The sequence below is a fragment of the Telmatherina bonti genome (genome assembly GCF_933228915.1).
Source record: "Telmatherina bonti genome assembly, chromosome: 18".
Taxonomy (NCBI): Eukaryota; Metazoa; Chordata; class Actinopteri; order Atheriniformes; family Telmatherinidae; genus Telmatherina; species Telmatherina bonti.
The window spans coordinates 24,930,006-24,952,761 of NC_136616.1; the positions used below are offsets into that span (position 1 = coordinate 24,930,006).

The 22,756-nt window shown below is 39.2% G+C and overlaps 1 protein-coding gene across 1 annotated transcript in view; it reads right to left on the reverse strand.

The window, feature by feature from the left end:
* The window catches only part of adamtsl3 (ADAMTS-like 3), a 118,850-nt gene that overhangs the window by 29,376 nt on the left and 66,718 nt on the right, over positions 1-22,756 (reverse strand). The window contains exons 3-7 of the mRNA XM_079257907.1: positions 8,281-8,408; positions 4,146-4,191; positions 3,689-3,925; positions 1,499-1,625; positions 398-472 (exon numbers count right to left, since the gene is read on the reverse strand). Coding sequence (XP_079114033.1) covers positions 398-472; positions 1,499-1,625; positions 3,689-3,925; positions 4,146-4,191; positions 8,281-8,408 — 613 coding nt within the window. The remainder of the gene's footprint in view (positions 1-397; positions 473-1,498; positions 1,626-3,688; positions 3,926-4,145; positions 4,192-8,280; positions 8,409-22,756) is intronic.

The window sequence follows — 22,756 nt, forward strand, 5'->3', positions numbered from 1 at the left end:
GGCACAATCATGACATGTTATACCTCGTTGTAAAAGTCCATCATCATCTTTTTCATTGGTGTGTAATCAAAACCAAATCAAACTTTGTTTCTCAAGCACTTCTCATACCAGGTGCAACACAAAGTGCTTTACATGATTAAACCAATTCATACATATTGAAATAAAACAAGCCTTCACACATAAAATTAGACAACATAGCAATTAAAAAATGCACTCATCGTATTCTATTTCATATGCACACACATACACAAAAAAAGCCTCCACCCCCCTTAATCAAAATAAAAATCAAATATTAAAGGAATAAACATCTGTCTTGAATGCTGATGTTGTGCTGAGTTTAAACATTGTTGTTCACGTTTTTTGGATTCAAGGGCACCCCGGACCTACCAGGACTTACACAAGTGATCCGGGCCTTTCAGGACCAGACGTACAAGACGACTCCTATAAGGAATGACGACTACTGTGTCCTCCGCTGCAACAAGACAGATAGAGAAAAGACACAAGGACATTGCGCATCATTATCGTGATTAACAAACATGCAATAAAATTCTAATCAGAATTTGCACATTATATATAATCAAATGCAGACAGATTTTATTATAGTAAAATTAAAACGATGCTGAAATACAACAAACTTTAGATGAATAATTGGCGACATGAAAAGCTTAAAATGCATTTAAATGTAATGTAAAGGTGTATCCAAACTGAAGTGTTATTTAAAAGCATTGCCATGATATGACACCACATTAAACCTCCAGAACAGTGGGTTACCTTAAAGCTGGGGTAGGTAATGTTGGGGAGCTAGCAAGATTTAAAAGTGACACGTGTCTTGGCTCCTCCCCCACTGGTTTTGCTCCTTGCGTGATCTGAGGCTTTTTTATTCACAGCTTTTTTCCACCAACGGTTTTCTCTTTCTCGGTTGTTCAGCAGGAGGAGGCAAATAAACCGAGCCGGCTCGGGGAAATCCTTCCTGCATTTTCTCAGCCATGTTTGCCTTCCGAGTTTCTTCCTCACTACTTTGTATTTCCATCCTAACATGGTATTTATATGCAGGGTGTAGCATAGGTAGGTAGGTATGTGCTGCAGGAGGGGGAGGAGGGGAGCCGGAAGAAGAAGCTTGTGAAATATAAGAAATGAACAACTTTAATTCGGTCCAAACTTTTTGATTGGTCAGAGTTTTTACAGATTTACAGTAAACTGTGGGGTCTAACTATATTTCTTATTGTCCATGTTTATAAAATGTACAGACTACTATAAAGACGATGAACCACTTCACCCAGAGTAAAAAAAAAAATGTCCCTGAGCAAGATTACCTACCCCAGCTTTGACTAAGTGGTTCCCAAACTGAGGGGCAAGTCCCAGAGGGCATAGCAAGGCTACATAAAAGTTGACATCATTGCCATCAATGAAGAGAGGCCAGAAAAGTGTGGAAACTACTGCATTAATTATGGGAAACAACTATTTTCTGATAAGAGAAAAACTGTGAAAAGAGTTTTACTTTTCCCTGAAGCATGCTGGGATTTATAGTTCCCTCGCACAAGTCTGCAGGATGAACCGTCTCCGTTGCAGATGCCACAGTTGTCCTCCTTCGTTGTGCTTCCCAGCTCATGATCACAGCCTACAATCTTTATCACAGAAACAGAGAAACAAATGGACACATCATCTCCAAGTTGGCAACCTGGTCTTTTGGAAGTGTTAGTGTCTCTTTAATTTTCATTATAGTTTAAAGAAAAACAGGCAGCGAGTACAGCTACCTAAACCTGCAAATGTTTGGAAATAATCTTGGGAAAAATCCTTTTCCTTCCTTCTTTCTTCAGTCATATAAATCAGTCCAAACAACCCTTTGGCTTTTCACAATATTCACACCACTACTAAAATAGCATCAGCCCGTTCCAGCTGGTTAGGTTTCCACACATTTAATGACATTTTCCTTCTTTTTAATTTAGCATTATCTGCAACCAGTCATAGTTGATTGATGAAGCTTTTTGCAATTTCTGTCAGAAACACAAAACCAGAACCGCAATATGATTGTAAGTATTTTAAAAGAGTGAACTAAAATGTGTGCTTGTGCACACACACACACACACACACACACACACACACACACACACACACACACACACACACACACACACACACACACACACACACACACACACACACACACACACACACACACACACACACACATAACCGCTTGGGACCTAATTCCATTCAACCAAGAAAATGCATTGTAAACTATTTCCTGGACAGTCAGTCAAAAGCCACATCTCAAATATTATTCTTATTGAGTATTCATTTGTAAAGCAGATGCTCGGGTGTAACTCAGTCTACTACATATTGGTCCTCCTGGATTTACTTCTAAGTTGCTGCATTCAAATGCAAAGTAATGCTTCAATGTGTTAACCAGTATTAATATGGGCTTATGAATAAACTGACAACACTGCAATGTTACTTTGAAAGAAGTGCCTTTGTCTGGATTTTCTCTGATGATCAGGACTTGACTTTTTCATAAACAGGAAATTTTTATTCTGCACCTTGTGAGGTTTTACAGTTTGGAGTTTAAACAAAGGGGGGCTATTTTAAATTACTTTTTTTTTTTTTTTTTTTCAAATAGACTTATTGGTATTATTGGTATTTTTACTTTTTTTTGTTCAGCACTTTGGCCAACTGAAGTTGTGTTAAATGTGCGATCCAAATAAAATTTGAATTGAAATAAAACTAGTTTGAGATGCAAGCAAGATGACTATCAGGATACATAATACTTAGAGTAGCACTATGAAACTTTCTGATCTTAAACATATCTGCTTCATGACTCATTTTTGTGGAATAGTGACATATTTATGATATACATTTCTGGTGTTATTATTGCCCTGCAGTGTTTAAAGGCCAAGAAACTTCACATGACAACTTTTTTTTTTCTTTCTGGAAAGCTGGAATGTTTTACAGCAGCATTTTGCTTTCCATGCCAGTAACTGGATATGAAGACACTGGCAAAGAAAAGCCAAGGGACATGATCAGAGGGAGAATAAGACAGAGTGAAAGAGACAGAACAAGAGAAAAGACAAGAGACGGCATCAGAATGACTTTTACTGGCTTGAGAAGGTTCAGAGTACAGATAGGATACAAGATGGATGCTAAATTAGCAGCTATTTCAATGAAGCCTCTCCATGAAAATCTGCAATAGTTCAGTGATACAGCGTTATGGAGAACCCCTTCAAACTGATTGATTTTTCCCCATCTCTGTCTGTAGTTTTCTTTGGCTGACTTTTCTGCCTCTATCTAAACGTTGTGTTGAGACAAAAGGTGCTGGATAAAACAGAATCAAGAAAACACTGTGTTACATCTAACAATGTAACTTTTCATTCAAAGTTATGTCCATACAAACACTGACCAGCGCAGAAGCACAAAGCCTTGGCCAGGAACTTGGCAGCTATCAAGATGTCTTTTGGATGTACCAGCAACCAAGAAATAACATTAGATCATTCGACTGCAACATAGATTCCTGGATGAGTTCAAGCAAAACAGCATTTCAGAAGTTTTTGGGGTTTCTTTTTAGATTTTGGAAACCAAACTTGTGAAACTGTAAGAGAACGCTACCAGCAGATCAGTTTTTCTTTTTCTCCTTCAAACATTACAAATGTTACCAGATTAGAAAACAATACAGCTCTATGGAACTTTTTCCTACCTGGCAAACACCGCTGATGCACATGTCCAAGGATTCGGTGTAACAGCGTGTTCCATCCAGAACCTTCGGCGCCAGCTCCACCGTCAGGTCCGAGTCCTTGGCTTTACATTTTAGAGAGCAGGGGTTGTCTGGATCGTTGTACACCGGCAGCCACTCGTGGAATTCACCCTGATATCGCACATCTGCATGAGCTGAACACTGCTGGGCCCGAAAGTCACCAGCTTCTGGAGGGCACTCCTTAAAGAAAGGTACCTTGATTGTTATAGTTGTGATTACCAGTTTAACTGAAACAAAAAAAGTCATGCCCTCTAACAACTTTGACTCCAACAAAACAATCCCTGATCACCAAATTAACCCCTGAGCCATGTAGTTTGGCAATGTTTTCAACATTTCAATCCTCGAGCCCAAAAACCACTTGAAAGCTTCCATTACAAAAAGACAAGTTTGCTGAACTTACCACATTACTGCATGTGCGATATTTGATATTCTGCCCCTCGCAGGTTCTGCAGAGGACAAAAATGAACATGTGGGTGGAATGGCCTAAGAAAGGAATGATAAACAAACCAAAATGCATACCAATTATCTTCGCCTGAGGCAGCTGGCATTTTATCCACTGATTTCTGTCTCATTTTCCAAATAACTACCAGTGAATGGAATTCAACAATGATAATGCGGAAACCCACACACATGAGTCAGCGGTGCTTTTGCAAAGCTTCAACAGTGTAATTCACACAATGTGACTCTGCATTAATGCAAACTTTGGCATAGTTGTTTTTCTCATTTGCAAATCATTCCAGTAAACTGGGCGACTTTGTTGAATGATTAGCAAAGAGTTTGACTTGTTAAATGCTACAATGTCATGCCTGCACCCCAGATCTGTAACCCTATGTAAAATATTTAACATATTGTGAGGCAGTAAAGAGTAAAGCAGGGAAAAGATGAACCAAGCTGTTGAAACCAAGCTGTTATTTGAAATCATATGCTGAAGACTCAAAAACAGCTGAATATTTCAATTCGGATTCAGCTCTTTCTGTACAACAAGGTATTGCAGGATTTTCCCAGATGGCAAGATGACAAAGTCTGCCTGGATACTGAAAAGACTCTTCATGAACTCACAATTGTTTTAATGAACCACTCTACAACCTGTTTTCTAACAAATCAACAGTACTGCACAAACATTATTAAAGCAGTCTTCCAGTCTGTGTCTGCTGAACAGATTTGAACAGAGTGGATCTTGACTCTCTCCAGTCTGCAGCTTCTCTGTCCAAATGACTTACCACTAACTGGACAAGAGGATTTCTCTGTGCTTTGCTGCTGAGGGATGATAAACCATAGATGGTGACTATGATAGGCCAATTATCCAATGACCACAATGGAAACTGATCAAGTGATGTTCTTTTGAGTTTGGTAACTTAAGAGGAATTCCAGTGTCACTGGTCCTCAGCTAATCTGGAATCATGATTGGAAGCAGCGTTGCAGAGTTTGGACTCACACGAGTGAAGGCTGAAGGATTTTTACTGTATTATTATAAGGAGTGCAGGGACTGGATGTGGAGCGTGTGGCATGGCAAGAACATTAGAGCCAGTGACGAACCCAGACAGCCCTCTCTGCCAATCCAAACAGCAAGTCGTGGGGCTTGAACCCAAACAAGAGGCGTTCAAAGACCAAGAAGTGAGAGACAGGTAGCAAAGATCAGTGTGGAAAACTCACACTGGGACCAGGAAAATATAAACGCAATGTTAAACGAGGCAAAGGGAGTAAAATGAATTTCCATTTTCATTTCCTTTCTGCTTTGGAAGCTCCAAAGTGGAGACTCAGCATTAGCAGAGAAGGAGCTCAACATTCGTTGTGGTGTCTTTCCTAAGTAACTGAAAAACAACTGGGATGATATAAGAATGTCTGGAGCATAAGCCACACCTCGTAGACTATGAACCCTGTTCTTTTGCCAAATAAATTTAAAAAGATACAAATGTGAAGCATCTTGTATTTAAAGTATACTAGATTGAATAATATGAAGTCCATAACCTCTCAATACCCACATGACTGATATTCATGAGGCAGTGGACGTTAGAATATGACTTTGAAATGCATAAAATGTGCTCTTGCAATGAGTTCTGCCACTGATCATTTCAGTAGTTTTACTGTAAGTGAACAAACCATATGAGTTTCAGCCAATGAACATTAGGAAAATGTAACAGAACAAAAGGAGTTTTGCATTTCCATCTAGTTTATTGCTCTCTTGGGTTCACAGTCAGATGTTACGTAAACTACTGGACCAGGTTTTAAGTGTATTTGATAACATAAAATAACTCATGGTTTCAGTAATAATCTAGTCATTTTGGTGCACTTCCCTTTTTATTTTCTTCCACCATTGATTCAAAATTGTTTCTGACCAACAGTGTAATCAATTAAATTATTTACATATATATGTATATATATATATATATATATATATATATATATATATATATATATATATATATATATATATGTTAGAGTTTTGTTGAGCATTTATATTGCACGATTATGACTCCCAGTGTTTTTGTTGCAGTCATTTTATGTTACTGCATGGAATTTCTGCCAATCAGTCACCAAACGAATAAAGAAATCTACCTTTCTGAAACACTTAAGCAGTTGACTTGTTCCTGTTATTACTCATCTTTATGTCCCATTAGGGGATGGACATCAGAGAAGTTCATGACTATTTTGTTCCCTCATCCTAGTCGTTTAACTACACAAAGTCAAAATTAAGCCTCTTTTTTTTTCTTTTTTTTTTTTTACAGCATAAACACTTGTAAGACTAATATACGAAGTGTTTTTCTTGCCATGATACTCAATCCATATGTCTACACTTGTTTCCATCCGGCTATGCTGCTGGAGTTTGTGATTAAGTAGAGTGTTATGCTGATGGGACTAATGAGGACCAGGTGATTTGCGTCTTTTTGCACGTAAAGGGATTTACTAACTGGTGTATTTCTGCAGTAGCAGTAGGTTTTGTGTATGTGTGCACGTTGAGTTGGAGTGGGATTGGTTTGGAAGCCCCATTTCCAGCCCCTCTTTCCAAAATGTCTCACACGCACACACTCATACACAAGGAGCCTTGTGCTGTGTTTTTTTTTTAATGATGTTGTTTGATCTGCCACCCGCGGCCAGGCTCTTTCTGGGGTGAGGTGGGACAACGTGGCCTGAAGGGTCCTAAGAACCTCACTCATTATAGCAACTGCAAAAGGACATAGGAGTGTGTACACACCCGCTTGGACCATAGCTGAGGATGTACACTTACACAGGCACACATGCCAACATCCCATAAGGAGTTCAAGCCCCAAACACCTTTTAACACCTCAATTGCTTTTACAGCCAGTAGCACTCTGAGGCGTGCCGGACTAAAACAGGCAGGCAGAGTGGTTGCTGCTGATATCATGAAATGAACTCATGAAAAAGCCATTGACCTCAATGTTTACAGAGGAGTTCAGTGGGGGTCTGGCACTTTGAACATGAGTTTTTGACGGTCTTGTGCTTTTCTGCCTTGTTCTCTAATGCGAGTGCAGATGGATTCATGGTTAAGGATAAGTACAAGCACCATATGGTATCTCGGTTGTGACCTCAAGTATGATCTGTGCTGTTTTGTCAGTTTGTCTTTACACAGTTGCACTGTTTTATGATCTCACTGGCTGCTCCTGTCATTGGTGGCTCTCTGAGGAGCCCCCCGGCTTTGAAAAAGTGGCAACTGGCTACCTTTAGCCAGTGAGCGCTATATTCTGGGAACTGTAAAATAGAGGAATGCAGTGAAGTCACCCTGCTGCTATTTCCCAGCCTATAAATGTGACAACATTTCTATGGAAAACATACCCTCTCAGTCCTTCTATCCTTTTTTTTTCCCTCCGCCATCCACTGGTAGTTTGGCCACTTTGCCTAGTACAATTGGCCCCGAGTGTTATCTTAAAGCCCTACCAACCAGGTGACTGGAACATGGATGAAAGTCTCATTTTCCCCAGGAACATTAGTCAAGCAGTGGGAATCTACCCACTGTGGGCTCTCTGCTTGCAGAATCCAACTTTTATCCCTTAAAATAGTCACTTTAAAAGTGACCTGTACTTGCAGGATATTCATTGTTTGAGTCTCATTTATGAGGGAACATGTCTGGGCCATTAATGAAAATCGGATCCGATCTGCAACTAATGAATTCAAGGTTTGGGCTCACATCAACTGTCAAGACAGTTTCTCAGCTGACTCCTGAAGAATATGTAATAGTCATATAAGTTCTGCACAGCAGTTTTATAATTTGGATTTACTCACAGAACTAGAAACACTTGCAAATTTCTCATGGAAATCATTCCATTTGTCCAAAAGCCAGTAATGATCTAACTTTCAATTTCCTGTAAATCATCTCAGCCTGTGATGCAGCCATTCTTAAATGGCTGAAACGTGTTACACAGCAGACTCCAAGTATGATATACAAACCTGGGACAGTGTTTTAAGCATGATATCAATGTCGTGCACGGAATATGATTAAGCGGAAGGGAGTTCAAAAGTACAAAGAAAAAAAGAAATAGACAAATTCATGATTAAAGACCAGAATGAGGGGGCCTTACTTGGAGCTGAGGCATCGTCTGAGGGAGTAGGAGGCTCCGCCGCCACAGGTACGAGAGCATTCACTCCAGGAGCCCCAGGCATCCCAGAATGTGTCCCTGTCCTCTTCAGATCGGGCCGTCCGAGAGTTCTACACACCGGAGAACAGTTTTTAGCTATTTTCAACTCACGTATTAAGACTTAATCACCTTAAAGTTAGATCGTCTCACATAAAGATGTAAAACAAAGAGTTAAAAAGCGAAAGAAAATTTCATGGGCACACCTCAGCCATATTGAGTTGTAACTAATCTTCCAACTCATTGGGTTAAACGGTGTGGTCAGAACGCAAGGGGGGGGGGGGGGGGGGGGGGGGGGAAGAGAAAAATAGCCTGTACTAAATTACATTAGCCGCTGAGAATAAAGAGTGCATGTGACAAAATGAAAGAGGCGGTAAGAGGAAGTAATCAAGAGCTCTTGACTTCTGGCCCTTTTGCATAATTTAAACATCAGAGTCATCCAAAACTGGTCTTTTAAAAAAAAAAAAAAAAAAAAAAAAAATTGGGCCACTCTTGCGCGCCTCTCTCTGTTAATTGCATTGTGCTGTATTTGGCAGGAGGAGACAGGAATATTACCACAGCACCCAAAATCAATATTATGAGAGGACAGTGTGCATCTCAGTTGTTGAGTGACAACCAAAAATTGAAGATCTTCTCCACCTCATCTATCTCACTTTGCTCCAACTCCCTTCTCAAGGTCCTTCTTTTCTTTTCAGAGAGGTCTTAACTCAACTCAACAACATTGCTGTTAGAAAAGTGTGTATTTGTAAGATAACTCATCTACGAGTGCACAGCATGGTTTTCTTCCTGAGTTTTACCCAGCAGCCTCACTCCTTTCTTTTCAGAGCTTACAGAATTTTCTGAATACCAGCCTCAGATTAAGTGAGAAGGAAAATAGTTTGCTTTTGCTATCTAGAACAAAGACAGCTTATCCCAATGAGGCTGTAGCAAGGGGGAAAAACAGATGTTGAATGAATGAAAAGCTTGAAAATAATTTTAAAAAGAAGGGCTTGGAAGTAACAGTGGGACAAATCATCCACCTCCTGTGGCAGCAGGAATGTGACTCAGTACGACTGGAGGTGTGAACACATTCAATAAAAAAAATCTGCCATTCAATTGAGGTTTTAGGGTTCTCAAAGGGAGCAGATGAATAGAAGAGAAATAATTTTCCACAATGTAAACACTTCAGGTTTTCTAATGGAGGTGAACCATGAAAAGATATTTGAAGACAGCAGAAAAGCAGCTCTTATGCACTTTAGACGGTTTCCCACTAAGTGATCTTCACACCATGGTAGTTAGGGTTAGCGTATCCAACTGAGTTTTTGACAGGGCCTTTAAAAAAAACTCCAAATCCAGCAGATTAGAAAAGAAATGGGAAGCAGAACAAGCTCACTTTCTATGAAAGCTCTGGCAAAGGGTGGGGAGGACAATGAGAACTTTATGTTTAACACCTACTGTAAAGACGATTTGTATCAACTAAGCTGACAAATCAGGCCTGCAATCCAACTGCACAGCCTTGAGCTTTTGGAGGAAAACATAGGCAAGTTATTTTGACCTCTTTAGCCCCTTTCTCCAACAGCATGGCACTGTGCTTCATCTACAAAGATGAATGGATCTCGCAGAGGAAAGCAGATACAAAGCAATAATAGTGCTCTGATTATTTTCTTTGGGTCATGGTAGCAACAACACTGGTGCTGTATGGAGCGGAGAGGGGCGGTGGGTTCACATTATTAAAAGTGCATGAGGACTGATATAAATGCCTGTCAATGCCGATGACTCCTGAGGAACAGCAGAGGCAAACGGCAACAGCTAAACAGAGTCAGCGGAGCATGTAGCCAAACATGTCGGCAACAGCGCTACCTTCTGCACGAGCCAACTATTCCAATGTTTACAGGATGATAAATAAACACAGGCTTTGTTCTGGGCAGCCAGTATGAGTGCCACCTTAATTCTCCTTTGAAAAGCAATCAGCGAATTTTGCACTCAATTACAACTTAGAGCTGTGTGTTGCAAAGCCAGGAGAGTCGGGGGGGGGGGGGGGGGGGGGGGGGGGGGGCGGAGACGAGGCCGATGAAGACAGAGGACGGGAAACAGATGAAGGATGGAGGGATGGAGATGAAGAGGCTGCTTGGCTGACTGTGCTCCTATTGTTCTAAATGAAAGAACAGGAAGACAAGGCTCCGCTAGTTAGACGGCCATCCCTCCGGGATTTAGATCCGGTAATCAAACAGATCAAATATCCACTTGGAGTCTTCCTAACCCTCCATAACCTCACCTCTGCAGCTCTGATCCCTCCAGGTTTTTATTTACACTGGTCTGCTTCATGCATCAGGATATAACAGACAAAGTAACCTCAAAAAGGACTCTTTACGACACATTTGCTGTTTTGCCCTTTTATGATCTAAAGAATGGACAGTGGAATGGAGGAAGCAATCCTGTCATAAAAGACCATCTCTTTCCACACTATGTCTTATTGTGATGAACAGGCTTGGTTTAGGACACCTGTCAGCAGCTGAGACCAAATCCATTTTCCTCAAAGATGGAAAACTCCTCAACGGCAAAAGGGAAACTTTATTCTCCGACAGACTGTGTCAATATACACACGATGGCCTTTTTTTAGCCGGCAAGACATATGATATTGAACATCTGCTGAATCCCTTGTCATATGCTCTGTACCGCACGGCACAGCGCTCACTTTGATGCCGCAAGGCAAGGCAGTGTAATGTCACAGGCAGTCCTAACCTCAGACAAAACAGCTCGAGACCTGCACATTCATGACAACTCTATTTTTAGTGACCTGGATCAGAAAGAGTGGAGGCACCGGAGGCTTTTAAGAGAAGTAACTAAGACATTTCCCTGTAAATGCCAGTTCAGGCTCCAAATGAAAAGATTCTCTGATTTCACTTTGTGGATTGTCCTGTGTAACAACAGATGTTCTCTCAATGTCATTTGCAGCTCAGAGAAAGTTACGAGTAAAGATAGAACTTAATATCATGAAGCTAAATTAGATCTGGGATGAAAGTGAGAAATAAACAGGTAATCTTTACCAGTACCAGAATAAGCAGAGCTGTCAGCAGTAGCTTGCAAGATGAAAACGGTTGCTCCATGCTTTCTCAAAGTGTGTGAGCCAGTGTTTCCAGTGCTGCTTGTGTGGGTCCAATGCTTGTTACCATCCTCTGAGGGTCACTCCTGAGTCCTGCCTGCCTGCCTGCTGTCTCCTCTCTGACTTTCTCCCGTTCTTCCTCTGGAGTAATGTGTGGAACTGGAAGGAGGGAGGGAGGAAGGGGAGCTGGGTGTGTGCGTGTTTTAATGTGTGTGAAGCATGGAAGTTGAGGGGGAGTAATCTGGGGGGATCCGAGCCCCATGAGTCCTCAGGCCTGGCACACTAGCCAATCAATAAATAAGCCTCAGTCAAGTGAGCTAATACAAACAAGAAGCTGCAGCTTCACGGCTTCACACTTTTGTTCGTGTATGTGTGGGTCTGAATGTGTGTGTGTGTGTGTGTGTGTGTGTGTGTGTGTGTGTGTGTGTGTGTGTGTGTGTGTGTGTGTGTGTGTGTGTGTGTGTGTGTGTGTGTGTAAGACAACAGTAGGGATAATGGCAAGCAGACAACTATAAGCCAATTACCTGTTTCCCATTTTTTAGCTACATTTCTCAGGTTACTGTCCTGTGTTACTACTTCTTTCATCTTTTTTTCATATAACTTTTCTACCACCTTTTCAAGCCACTGTTTCTTATTTTCGGTTTTGTGGACTGGATGTTTTTTCTCCATCTTTTTCCATCATTCTGAGAATTTTCGACATTTCCCAGAAAAGCCTTGTTTGTAGTAACTTTACAAACAAGCAAATGTATCCAAGCATGAAAAGACATGGAGACATGCATTTGGCATCAGATGACTGGGAGTCCCATGTAAATCAGATGACATGGTCTGGTCACTGAAGCTATCAGGATAGACTTTTCAGCTCCGGCGACTTTTTTCTATTCCTTTACGAGTTAAAGGTCTACTTCAATAGAACCTTTCATAACATCTGGTGGTTTAAGCCAGAGTGAACATTTACACTGTGGAGGTGGGGAACAAGCCAGGTGTACCCTGGAAGGACAAATCCTCTGGTTATAGTGAAGAGAAAAAAAAAAATCACCCGTTAAGATAGACAGCTTCTGGCAAAGAGAGAATATACTGTACATTGAGTGGCTTTCCAGCCTCCTTTTGCAATAGCAAGACACAAAAGCTAAATCTAAAGCAGAGCATTCAGAGCTGAGCGATTGAACTGAGGGCCAACCCACTGGTGCTCCCCGATGTGACTTACAAGGTAGCCGGCTTTTCGTTCAGGCATTCAACCCTGACACTCCAAAGACAATAAAAACCCTGTATCCTTCAAATCACGTCTCCCAATCAAAAACCACATAATTGCTATTGATTAAGGCTGTGGGGAATGTGCTGCACTGCAGAGCAAATAGCCGGTAACTGTAATCACAACATCGGAGCGGATGTCTCGACATTAACAGACACACACAGAGGCGAACACATCCAACTTACTGCTAACAGCATAGGGCTCCTATAGGGTTAGCTGCTCTCTAGCTTGTTAAGAGTTGGCTGATGGGTGCACACATGCAAACACACACACATGTTGCACAGTTTTTTTCCTTTTTTTTTTGGAGGTGCTGGTGGGAAAGGAAGTGGATGTGCACGTTTTCACAGGCTGACACAGAGGTCATACTGCCATGCAGCCTTAATCCATAACTTCTGATATTTGCTTTCAGGGGAAGTCCTTCTCATATTAGCAAATCCGCGACTACTGAAAATAAACCGTGGCATCGCTGATGTGCCCAGAGTTTAAAACCAAACACCCGGAGAGGAAATTAATGTGTTTGACTGACACCGGCTTGAAGCCAGTTCTCTCCTGACGTTTTAAACAATAATCTGTTAAAATGATGAAGAAGGGGACGATAGTCTGTTGTGTTTTCACACCAGGGGCAGCATAGATATTAAGTTGCATGAGGAAATGCATGCAGGAGGGTTTAGAAACTGACTGTCCAATCGCTCGGATATCTTATAAAACAATTCTTATTATTATACAGCCTGCACTATGCAGTTACCCCAGCTATTAAATGCCAGGAAATAATTACTGAACCGAAGGCTAATAATGGTTGCAATTGTTTGCATGTAGCTGGTGTTTCACTCCTCCAGTGTTACACCCAAATTCCCTCCAAGCCCCGCTCATGTATTGAGCCATGAGCCTGCTCATCTTATGTGCTCTGTCTGACAGAAGCTTCTACGCTGGGGAGGGGCAGGTTACTGGTCAGAAGTTGGATGGAACTGTGATATTTCAGGGGTCTTCTTGGATCAGGACTGCATAGCCTCAAGTTTGGATGAACCATGAAGCATGAGCCATAAGCAACTAGTTTATTTGTACTGTGTGAAAATTTATGGGGGTGAAGTTAATGTGTGTGTGATGTAAGGGGCTGACATAGTCCAATTCCTCATATTTGGACTATAGATGTCTGCGACTGACGTTTATTGGGTCTTGTATTGGGAGTATTTTGCTTTAAGCTCTGTGTTCATTGTGCCTTTCTGCCGTTTTGATAATTTGCTAGCTTCAATGCATAATGTTGCAATCTTAGCTCTGAGCCTTGTCCTCCATGGGGGGATACTGCTCATATTACTCCTTTTAGTGTTCATTTTACAGCCAAGAATCTGTGGAATGACTGTTGATGTGGTGTACATCATCTTACTGGTCTCTGTGATTGTTCCTGGAGATATTTTACGTAGTGCACATTCCCTGGTACAGGTATGTTGAAAAAGGACACCGTCTATAACTTGCAGGACTGCGCTAGTTGCCCACCCCTGCCTTAGTTGGTCTTGATCTTTTAGTAGGTCTTCGGAAGGTACTTTCTCTCAGCCTTGGTAAGGTGTCATGCAGGCTCCAAGTGTCCAGGTTATGGATGATCTTTCTTCCTGGACCAGCTCTTCTTGTATTACTGGGATATGTCACCCATTCTCAGATAGTGAGAATGGTGATTTAGCCGACTGACATGTCTTGACATTTGTTAAAATAAAAGAATTGATTCTGGGTCAAGAGTTAATGACTTAGTTGGTGTAGATGTTGGGTTTTTGACATTTCCAATGATTCCAAATCTTCTTGCGGCACATGTTTTACATACAGTGCCAAGTTTGGACTCACTTCTCTCTCTGTCTCTGTCTGTCTCTCTCTCTATATTGATATTTTATTTTATATATATATATATATATATATATATATATATATATATATATATATACATACACACATATACACACACATACATACATACATACATACATATATACACATATGCACATTTATATTGAGAATTTGAAGATCCAATTAAAGGTTTTCAAACAAACTAAACAGAAATATGACAATGTTTGACAGCACAAAAAGCAAATGATGGGGTACTAAAATAAATTAAAATAAAACCCTAAATGTTTTTTTTTGTTGTTGTTGTTTTTTTTGGATTTGTCAAGGTCAAGAGAAAAGCAAAATAATCCCTGATCTGGAAAATACCCAGTGGATGGAAGACAAGTGCTGATAAACAAAAAATTAAAAAATAATAATGCAAATACAAATAATTTCACTCAATTTCCACCAATGGGTTATTAAAGCTTACTCAGAGCAGAAGGTGAGTTAGATATTCTGGCTGTTTTTACTTTATGACACAATGATGGGAACCTAACCAATAAATGTCCCTCCAAGTTTATAAAACATGGCTGTGTCTTTCAGCATCCAGTCAGGTAAAATGAGAAGCAGCAGAAGTTTAACTGTTCTTTTCCTCTGCTCCTCTGTGTCTGAATAAAGGATCAAATTAAAAGATTGCCATATTATGAGGTGATGCCCTGAGTGAGCAGTCCCTGAGTGCTCACAAAGAATGACAAATTAAGCTAAAGTTACCAGCAACTGACATTAAGAGCCCGACCCCTCAGCTCCCACAGAGAAACTTAACTGATTCAAGCGGGGTGAATGGCAACCTCCCACCAGCCCCCCAGCCAGGTACATGTGCTCAAAGCATGATTTACACCACATTCAGTGTTTAAAAAGCATGCTGGGCCACAGTATAAATTGTTTTACCAGGACATGGATTTTATGACTTACAGCTGAAAGCCAACTACACATCCCCGTCTCACCAGAAGAAAAAAAAAAAAAAATGTATTCAAGCGGAGATACAATTCCCTGACACCTGGCTACAACTAAATAAAGCTAAATGGGAAGAACATACAATGATCAGCATTACATTCAAAATCTTGTGCTTATAAATATTTTCTTTATTTCACTGAATTTGACAGTTAGCATTACTCTGGTCTCAACTCTGATGAGGCCAGTGATTCCTTTTATTATTCCTTTAACCTGAGAAGGTCTCCTGGATTCTTGGGTTTTTTGACATATTTTGTGTCGGTAACTGGTATTAATCGGAGGATGACAGATTTGCATATCCATAAGCACACCCTTAAACTAATATTATGGTTTTGTTGAAAAAAGACCAAATTTGCAAGTAACATGACCTCATAGATGGAAATCTGTAGTTGTAGCTGAACATCCCAAAGCTCTGCAGAAAAAGACATTTGTTCTACCTGGATCCTGGTCCCAGAATATTTCATAACATGAATGAAAACAAAATGATTTGTTTCTCAAGCACATAATAAGGCCTGTCAGCTTGCATTGCCCGGGAACAACCTGTGAGGTTATGCTGGATGGTTTACAATGGTTTCAACATCAGCTTAAGAAACTGGGCCAAAGAATATACAACATGCATTAGCACGAGTATATAGTAAGTTAAATTAATCTTAAGATAGATATAAACAGATACCACCCAGAAAGTGCAGCTGAGGCAGATGGGAACACCATTATTTTCTGTAAATCATAAAACAGTGCATTAAACAAATTGAAATTCTTGCCTTAAGATTGTGTTACTAAAAAAGCCACTTTTACCAAAGACATAAACCGTCTCAAGAGGGGTGCAAACATGTGAAACAAATTTAATGGAAATTAAAATCATGTCACTAAAACCCAGATGTGAGAATTTCTATATGATGCTACAGCAGAAGTAATGGGAGCACTAAAAATAAAATGACTTCTTTTGTGAATTTTGTGACCATTTTGGAGATGTTTGGAATAAAATGACCCACTCATCCACATGGCCACAAATACATTCACAACAAGGAGGAAGTTAAAGTAAAGAAGGCGGCGAAATATCTCTTTAAAAATGGTAACACCTCCTAAGCTCACAAAATATTTTCTCAGAACTTTTTATAGCGATGTACTAAATAAGCCAGTAACCACAATGTGATCCAATCTGAGCACGTCTCCCACACGCAGCCAGCAGTGAGGAGAGGGATACAGCAAAGAATTAAGAATCAGCAGTGACATTTACTGCTTCCTGACACTATGCTCATATGTTCTCAGCACCAAGCTTTTCCCATTAGCGCATGTTTTAGCAGCTTTCTGGTGAAAGCACAAGCAAACTCTATCAGGGTTTCACAACCACAGCAATTCCCCCCACCCTTGACCCCAATCCCACATGCCCCACATCCTCTCCTTCACCCATCACGGCAACTGTGACGTTTTAAAGAGGGTATGAAAGGAGGGGACAGGCATAAATTAGCCACGTAAAAGCCGCTGGAACTGGTTAAACTGGCCCGCCAAGGTGGGCCAGAAGGAAACAGGGAGCGTGGGATCAGCATCCAGATCTGGGCAGCCACTAAGCAATGTGGCTTATTTATGGACCAGCTAGCATCAAGTTTTTCCCATGTGCTTCAAAATCTGGGGTGATATTGCCGTATCGCCTGGAAATTGTGGTTTTCCAAAAAGGTTTGCACTTTTTTTGTGTGTATAACTGTTGTTCATTTCTGGAAGTCAGTAAAACCAAATTAGTTTAAAGCGGATATAATCATATAATCAACAGTTCAGTCAAAAACGAAAATTAGCAGGTTGAACTTTTCTTAAAATGTTCTTGTTTTACATCCTGCTGCATTAATGCTGAAAGTAAACTATAGCTGTTTCACAACATCAGAGGAAAGCAACTGATTAATATGAAATATGAATAGTTTAAACATGCTTTCAATTGCCAAGAAATCAACCAGAATTCTGCCGGAACATTATTGGAAGGCTTTTTATTGAGCTTCCGACCCCCAAAAAAATGCCATGGAAGTGGCAGATAATCATGTGAGATTGATGATAGCAATCAAATCATTATTTTTTGGGACTGCAAGTTATTACCCCTCTTTGGCAAGAAATTCATAAACATATAAATAATAATATATTTGAAGTAGACATAATTGTAGTAGACAGACACAGAGTTAAAATCTAGAATATATAATGTGTTTGAAGGACAAGTTATTTTCTAACAAAGTCCAGGAAGAAATTATTATCTGGATTTGAGCTGAATAAAAACAAGCACGTCTTTCCAGTTAGACTTCACCTGACTTGATTTATTGACCACGTCCAACTGCTCTCTGTATTAATTTATTTGTTTTTCATTTTTACCAAAACTCCTGTTAAAAAGGTAAAAGGAAATAGAAAATGACTGAAATTTTGTTTAAAAGCATACAAAAACATCGTTATGAGTTTTGTATAGCAGGGTATTACACTGGTTCATACCGAAAACTGGTTCTTACTTCTGTTATGATATGAATTTGTCTTATACAGCAAAACACCTGTTTGAAAAACCAAAGCAACATAAAGAACAAGATGCAGTGGGAAGTGTGAGGGGGATCTTTTATTTACAGCTGCAACACTAAGCATGCAGGGCACAGACTGCCTGAGTGCTGTGATGCTGAGCCGTGATGATAAATGGAGAAAGTTTACAGTCTAAAACTGTGGCAGACTCTGAAGTTAAACATAATGACACTAAAGAACTTTTGCCCAGAAGAAGAGACGTATGTGTTTTCAGAAGATACTTTGGCTTAAAACAGTCAGACATAAGCAAAATAACTGTTTACTGGAGACACTACGATAAACAATTTGAGGCAGCATCATGGTAACCAGGAATGTATGAAACTAAAATCAAAAGGCTTCACAATCTCAACTAAAACTAAAAGTGCTTGAGGAATTGAATGATGGTTGTAGACATGTGTACCAGAGGTAGTGCCTGTGATCACTAAAAAAAAAAAAAAGATTAATATAACAAGGACAGTCGCAATCCATAAAGGCACGGGGTCTGTTGAGTACCATGGAGAAAAACAGATTCATGACTGTAATCAACACACTGGATCCAAGATATTGTGGAAATGAAAGTGTATGTTTGTTTTTGTGCAAAACACAAATATCATGACAATGGAATGGGATAGTCTTTGCCAATCTGTTGAAATAATTGTAATCCATTTAAGTTCCTGGTGTCCCATTAGGTAGAGGTAAATATCAGCTGACTTTGATAAATTTATTAAAAAATAAACCTGCCTGAGCCATTCATGCCAATTGATTTGTGTTTGGTATAACATTGTTGTTTCAGATTTGACCATTGTACTATTGTAATGTTATGTATATAAATCTTCTTAAAAAAACAAACAAAAAAAAAACAAACATTTATTCTGATTATTCTTGTCCTAAACAAACCGGCAAATGCAGAGAAACATTTTTTCTTTGTGTGAACAAAAATGGATGAAGTCAAAAGTTATTTTAAGAGACTGTTGTCATGGACATAAACCCTTGTTCATCATCAAGCCATGAGCCTAAATATGTATTAAAGCTGACTCTTGTAATGTCAAATCACTCACCGAAATAAAACTAACGCAACACAGAAAATATTAACAAAAGTCTAGCTAAAGAAAAAGAGGCAAAGCGTCTTTCTGCGGCTGTGCAACACGTGTGGCAGCACTGATTGCACATCCTCTTCTTCTTGGTCCTTTGAAACTAAACAGAAGACATGGCGGGTCCATGAGGGGTTGTTCAGATCAGACATGCATCCTGCCCTCATCATCCATCTTCTATGTAAATCCCTTCCTGTCTGAGTGGCTAGTTTGTTTTACTTTCCTCGTGCATCTCCAAAAAAATTATTTTCAACTTCCACACATGCTGCAGTTTTAGTTTTAAAAAAATGACATAAAAACAAAGTAAAAAATAACAAGACAACAACACTTTTCACAGATGCTTTTTGAAATAATAGAAAACTGCTAATGTTTGATTCCCACCCTAAGATATTTAAGAAAATGCTGTTGAGGAGATCATGTGTTATTCTAACAGTTATTGCCAGCAGTAATCAACACTGTGAAACACAGTCTTTTGGGTTGCATAGCCTCCTTCAGGATTTCAGAGTAAATATGACACGTAAGAGCGTGTGTCAGCCAGTTTTGGAGAAAAAAACTAAACAAAATAACTGATAAAGACTATCAAAAGTACTAATCTGAGTGGATAGCACAGCTTTAGCAGGGATAGAGCCGATATTAAGACTGATTAGTGACGAAGCTCAAAGCTGTATTCTTCTTGAACTGCAAACATGGAACAGGCTCGCCTTCATTAAGGCAAAACGAAACACAAGTGAACCACAGACACTGTGGAATACTTCCACATTAAAAAAAGGCTCCTGGTTTCTCTCAGCCGCTTATTATTCATGATGTGTGCGTGTGGAATTTTTACACTCAAAGCAAACTGAAGCTTTCTGTAGCCACAAAAGACGGGTCTGATCCCCGTGTATATGTTTTACACAGCTAAGGTTTCAGTTTTTAACCTTAAAAAATTAAGTCACATCAGTAACATGTGGTTCTCATTGCTGGAACTGTGTAGTGTGTTGTCTTTGGCTCTGAGAGGATCAGAGAAAGTGATAGCAACATGATAAAAGGTGGTCAGAGCAGGTTTTAGACCACAGAACGTCCTCTGAAATCTGACATTTTTTACTTGGTTAAATAATGATGCAATTACATGGAGTGCAAAGGGGGATGTGTGCTTCAGTTCCTCATTATGACCTGTGCTTGACCTCCAAATATGGAAGCAATTAAAGAAGAAATACCGTCGATGAACCTCAAGCATATTGTTTCAATTCCTCTTGTAAAACGTTGAAATTCTATCAATCTTTTATATGCGGACAACTGGATTTGAACTAAACACTTGTCAAGCAATTGTTCATGTTCTGATGAAAGTTCGTCCACGGCTGAAAAAATCTGTGCTTTGCTACTTTCCTGAGGATGAAATGACCTTTACACTAAAATCTGCAAAAAAAATCCACACAAAGTCTCATTTCAGCTTGATTCTGTGCCAAATTCTTCTTTCTTTGTGTGTTTGTTTACATCACATGAGTTGTCTGCACATGCTCCATGTGTTGTTTTCTGTTTATGGTGCATTTCTGTAGCAGCTTTGCAGCAAAACCCACAAGCCTGATGCAGAACATATACTTCATCGTTTTCAGCAGTTTTGTGTGCTTGCAGAAATTTCTAGAGACAATTCCATCTTTACTGAAGAAGCTTTTTAACTTGATTTAACTTTTTTAAATCAATTCTGTCTCTGTGTGAATGTAACCTCTAGTTATTTTCCTTCCTGCCTTTACTTTACACCTGTGTTACCTGTCTAATTGCTGCACGGCATCAATTCTATATTTTTCCTCATTGTATCTTTTCTTTTAGAAGAGGAAAAACAAATTCTCTCCATTCTCCTTCACATGTCTTTCTGCTTATTTTGTCAGAGGATAAATGTGTATCTGTGCCAGCTTTTTCATACATTCCTCAGGATTTCTGTGCTCTGAAAAATCCTTAATGTATCCGAGAAAATTCTACAGTCATTTGACACTTTTCTCCAAAGCAACTTATCGTACATGTGAGAAGTGATCAATTAACCTTCCATGCATGTGTGGAGTCGGAGGAAGCTGGAGAGAACCCGAATTCGTAGGGAGAACATGCAAACTCCAAACAGAAAAGCCGAGACTCAAACCAGCAACCTTTTTGCAGTGACTGCAGTGCTCACCACTATTTAGTACATTTAGCCACTTTTATGTAAACCGAGTGAGACGCAGCAGGATGCCTATTTCTCACACTTTCTTCATCATTACAGCATCAGGCATATGTCTGTGAATATTTTGATTACCCTCCTGAGTTTGCAGTTTGGTGGTCCAATTAAATGGCCATAACATAGCTCAATTCAACTGTGCATGGAACCGCAGTCAGTACAAAGGCTCTTCAGTTCTCTTTGTTCTTTGCACAGTCCTTATTGTTTGTTCATGTGTGTAGCCTGCTAAGCTCCTTCCTACGTTTCCTGCTCTTACAATACAAGATTTGGGCTACCTAAAGGAGCTGCTTTTTACATGCTTCCAGTTTATTTTGTTTTTTTTATCTGTGTATCTGTTATCTGTTAATAAACTAACCAAATTTATTGTAATAAAAAAAAAGAGCTGAACCAAATCTTGCTCAAGGGCCGAATGATGAATGGTGTCAAAGTCCATGTGTCAAAAGTCAGAGACTGCACAAATATGGTTAGCACAACAATAGATGGAAAGTATTTGCTATTTTAAGGCAACACCAGACAGTTTCAGGTTTGCAAGTGGAAACAGTGTAAATGACAAACACTTTTGGAACAGATGAGGATGGAGGCTGTAGCTACTGTCAAACAAAGACAGCTTGTTTGACAGTAGCTGTTTTTTGTTTTCGTCTGTTTCACTTCCTTCAGAACTGAACACTTTGCAGTCACTTCACGAACATGGAACTCTGTATCATATCATAAAGCTCAAAAATAATGCACGCCTTGTGTGCCAGACTTTTCATTAGGACACCATTTGGCAGCTGCAGCTCAGGAGGAAGAACAGTCGTGTTATAACCAGAAAGTTGGGAGATTGATTCCAGGCTTCTCCTGACTAGATACAGAAGTGTCTTTGTGGCAAGACCCTGAACCCCGAGTTACCCCACAATGTGCCTGTTGGGGTATGAGTGTGTGTTTAAACGTAGTATGTAGAGTAAAGCGCTTTGAGTGGGAAACATGTATATATATGTGTAAATATGTGTATATATATATATATATATATATATATATATATATATGTATATATATATATATGAATATGTGTATATATATATATATACACATATTCATATATATATATATATATATATATTCATATATATATACACATATTCATATATATATATATATATATATATATATATGTATATATATATATATATACACATACATATGATATATAATATATATATATATATATATATATATACACATATTCATATATATATATATATATATATATATATATATATATATATATATATATATATATATGAATATGTGTATATATATATATATATATATATATATATTATATATTATATGTATGTGTATATATATATATATATATATATACATATATATATATATATATATATATATATATATGTATATATGTATGTGTATATACATATATATATACACATATATATACACATATATATATACATATATATATATATATGAATATG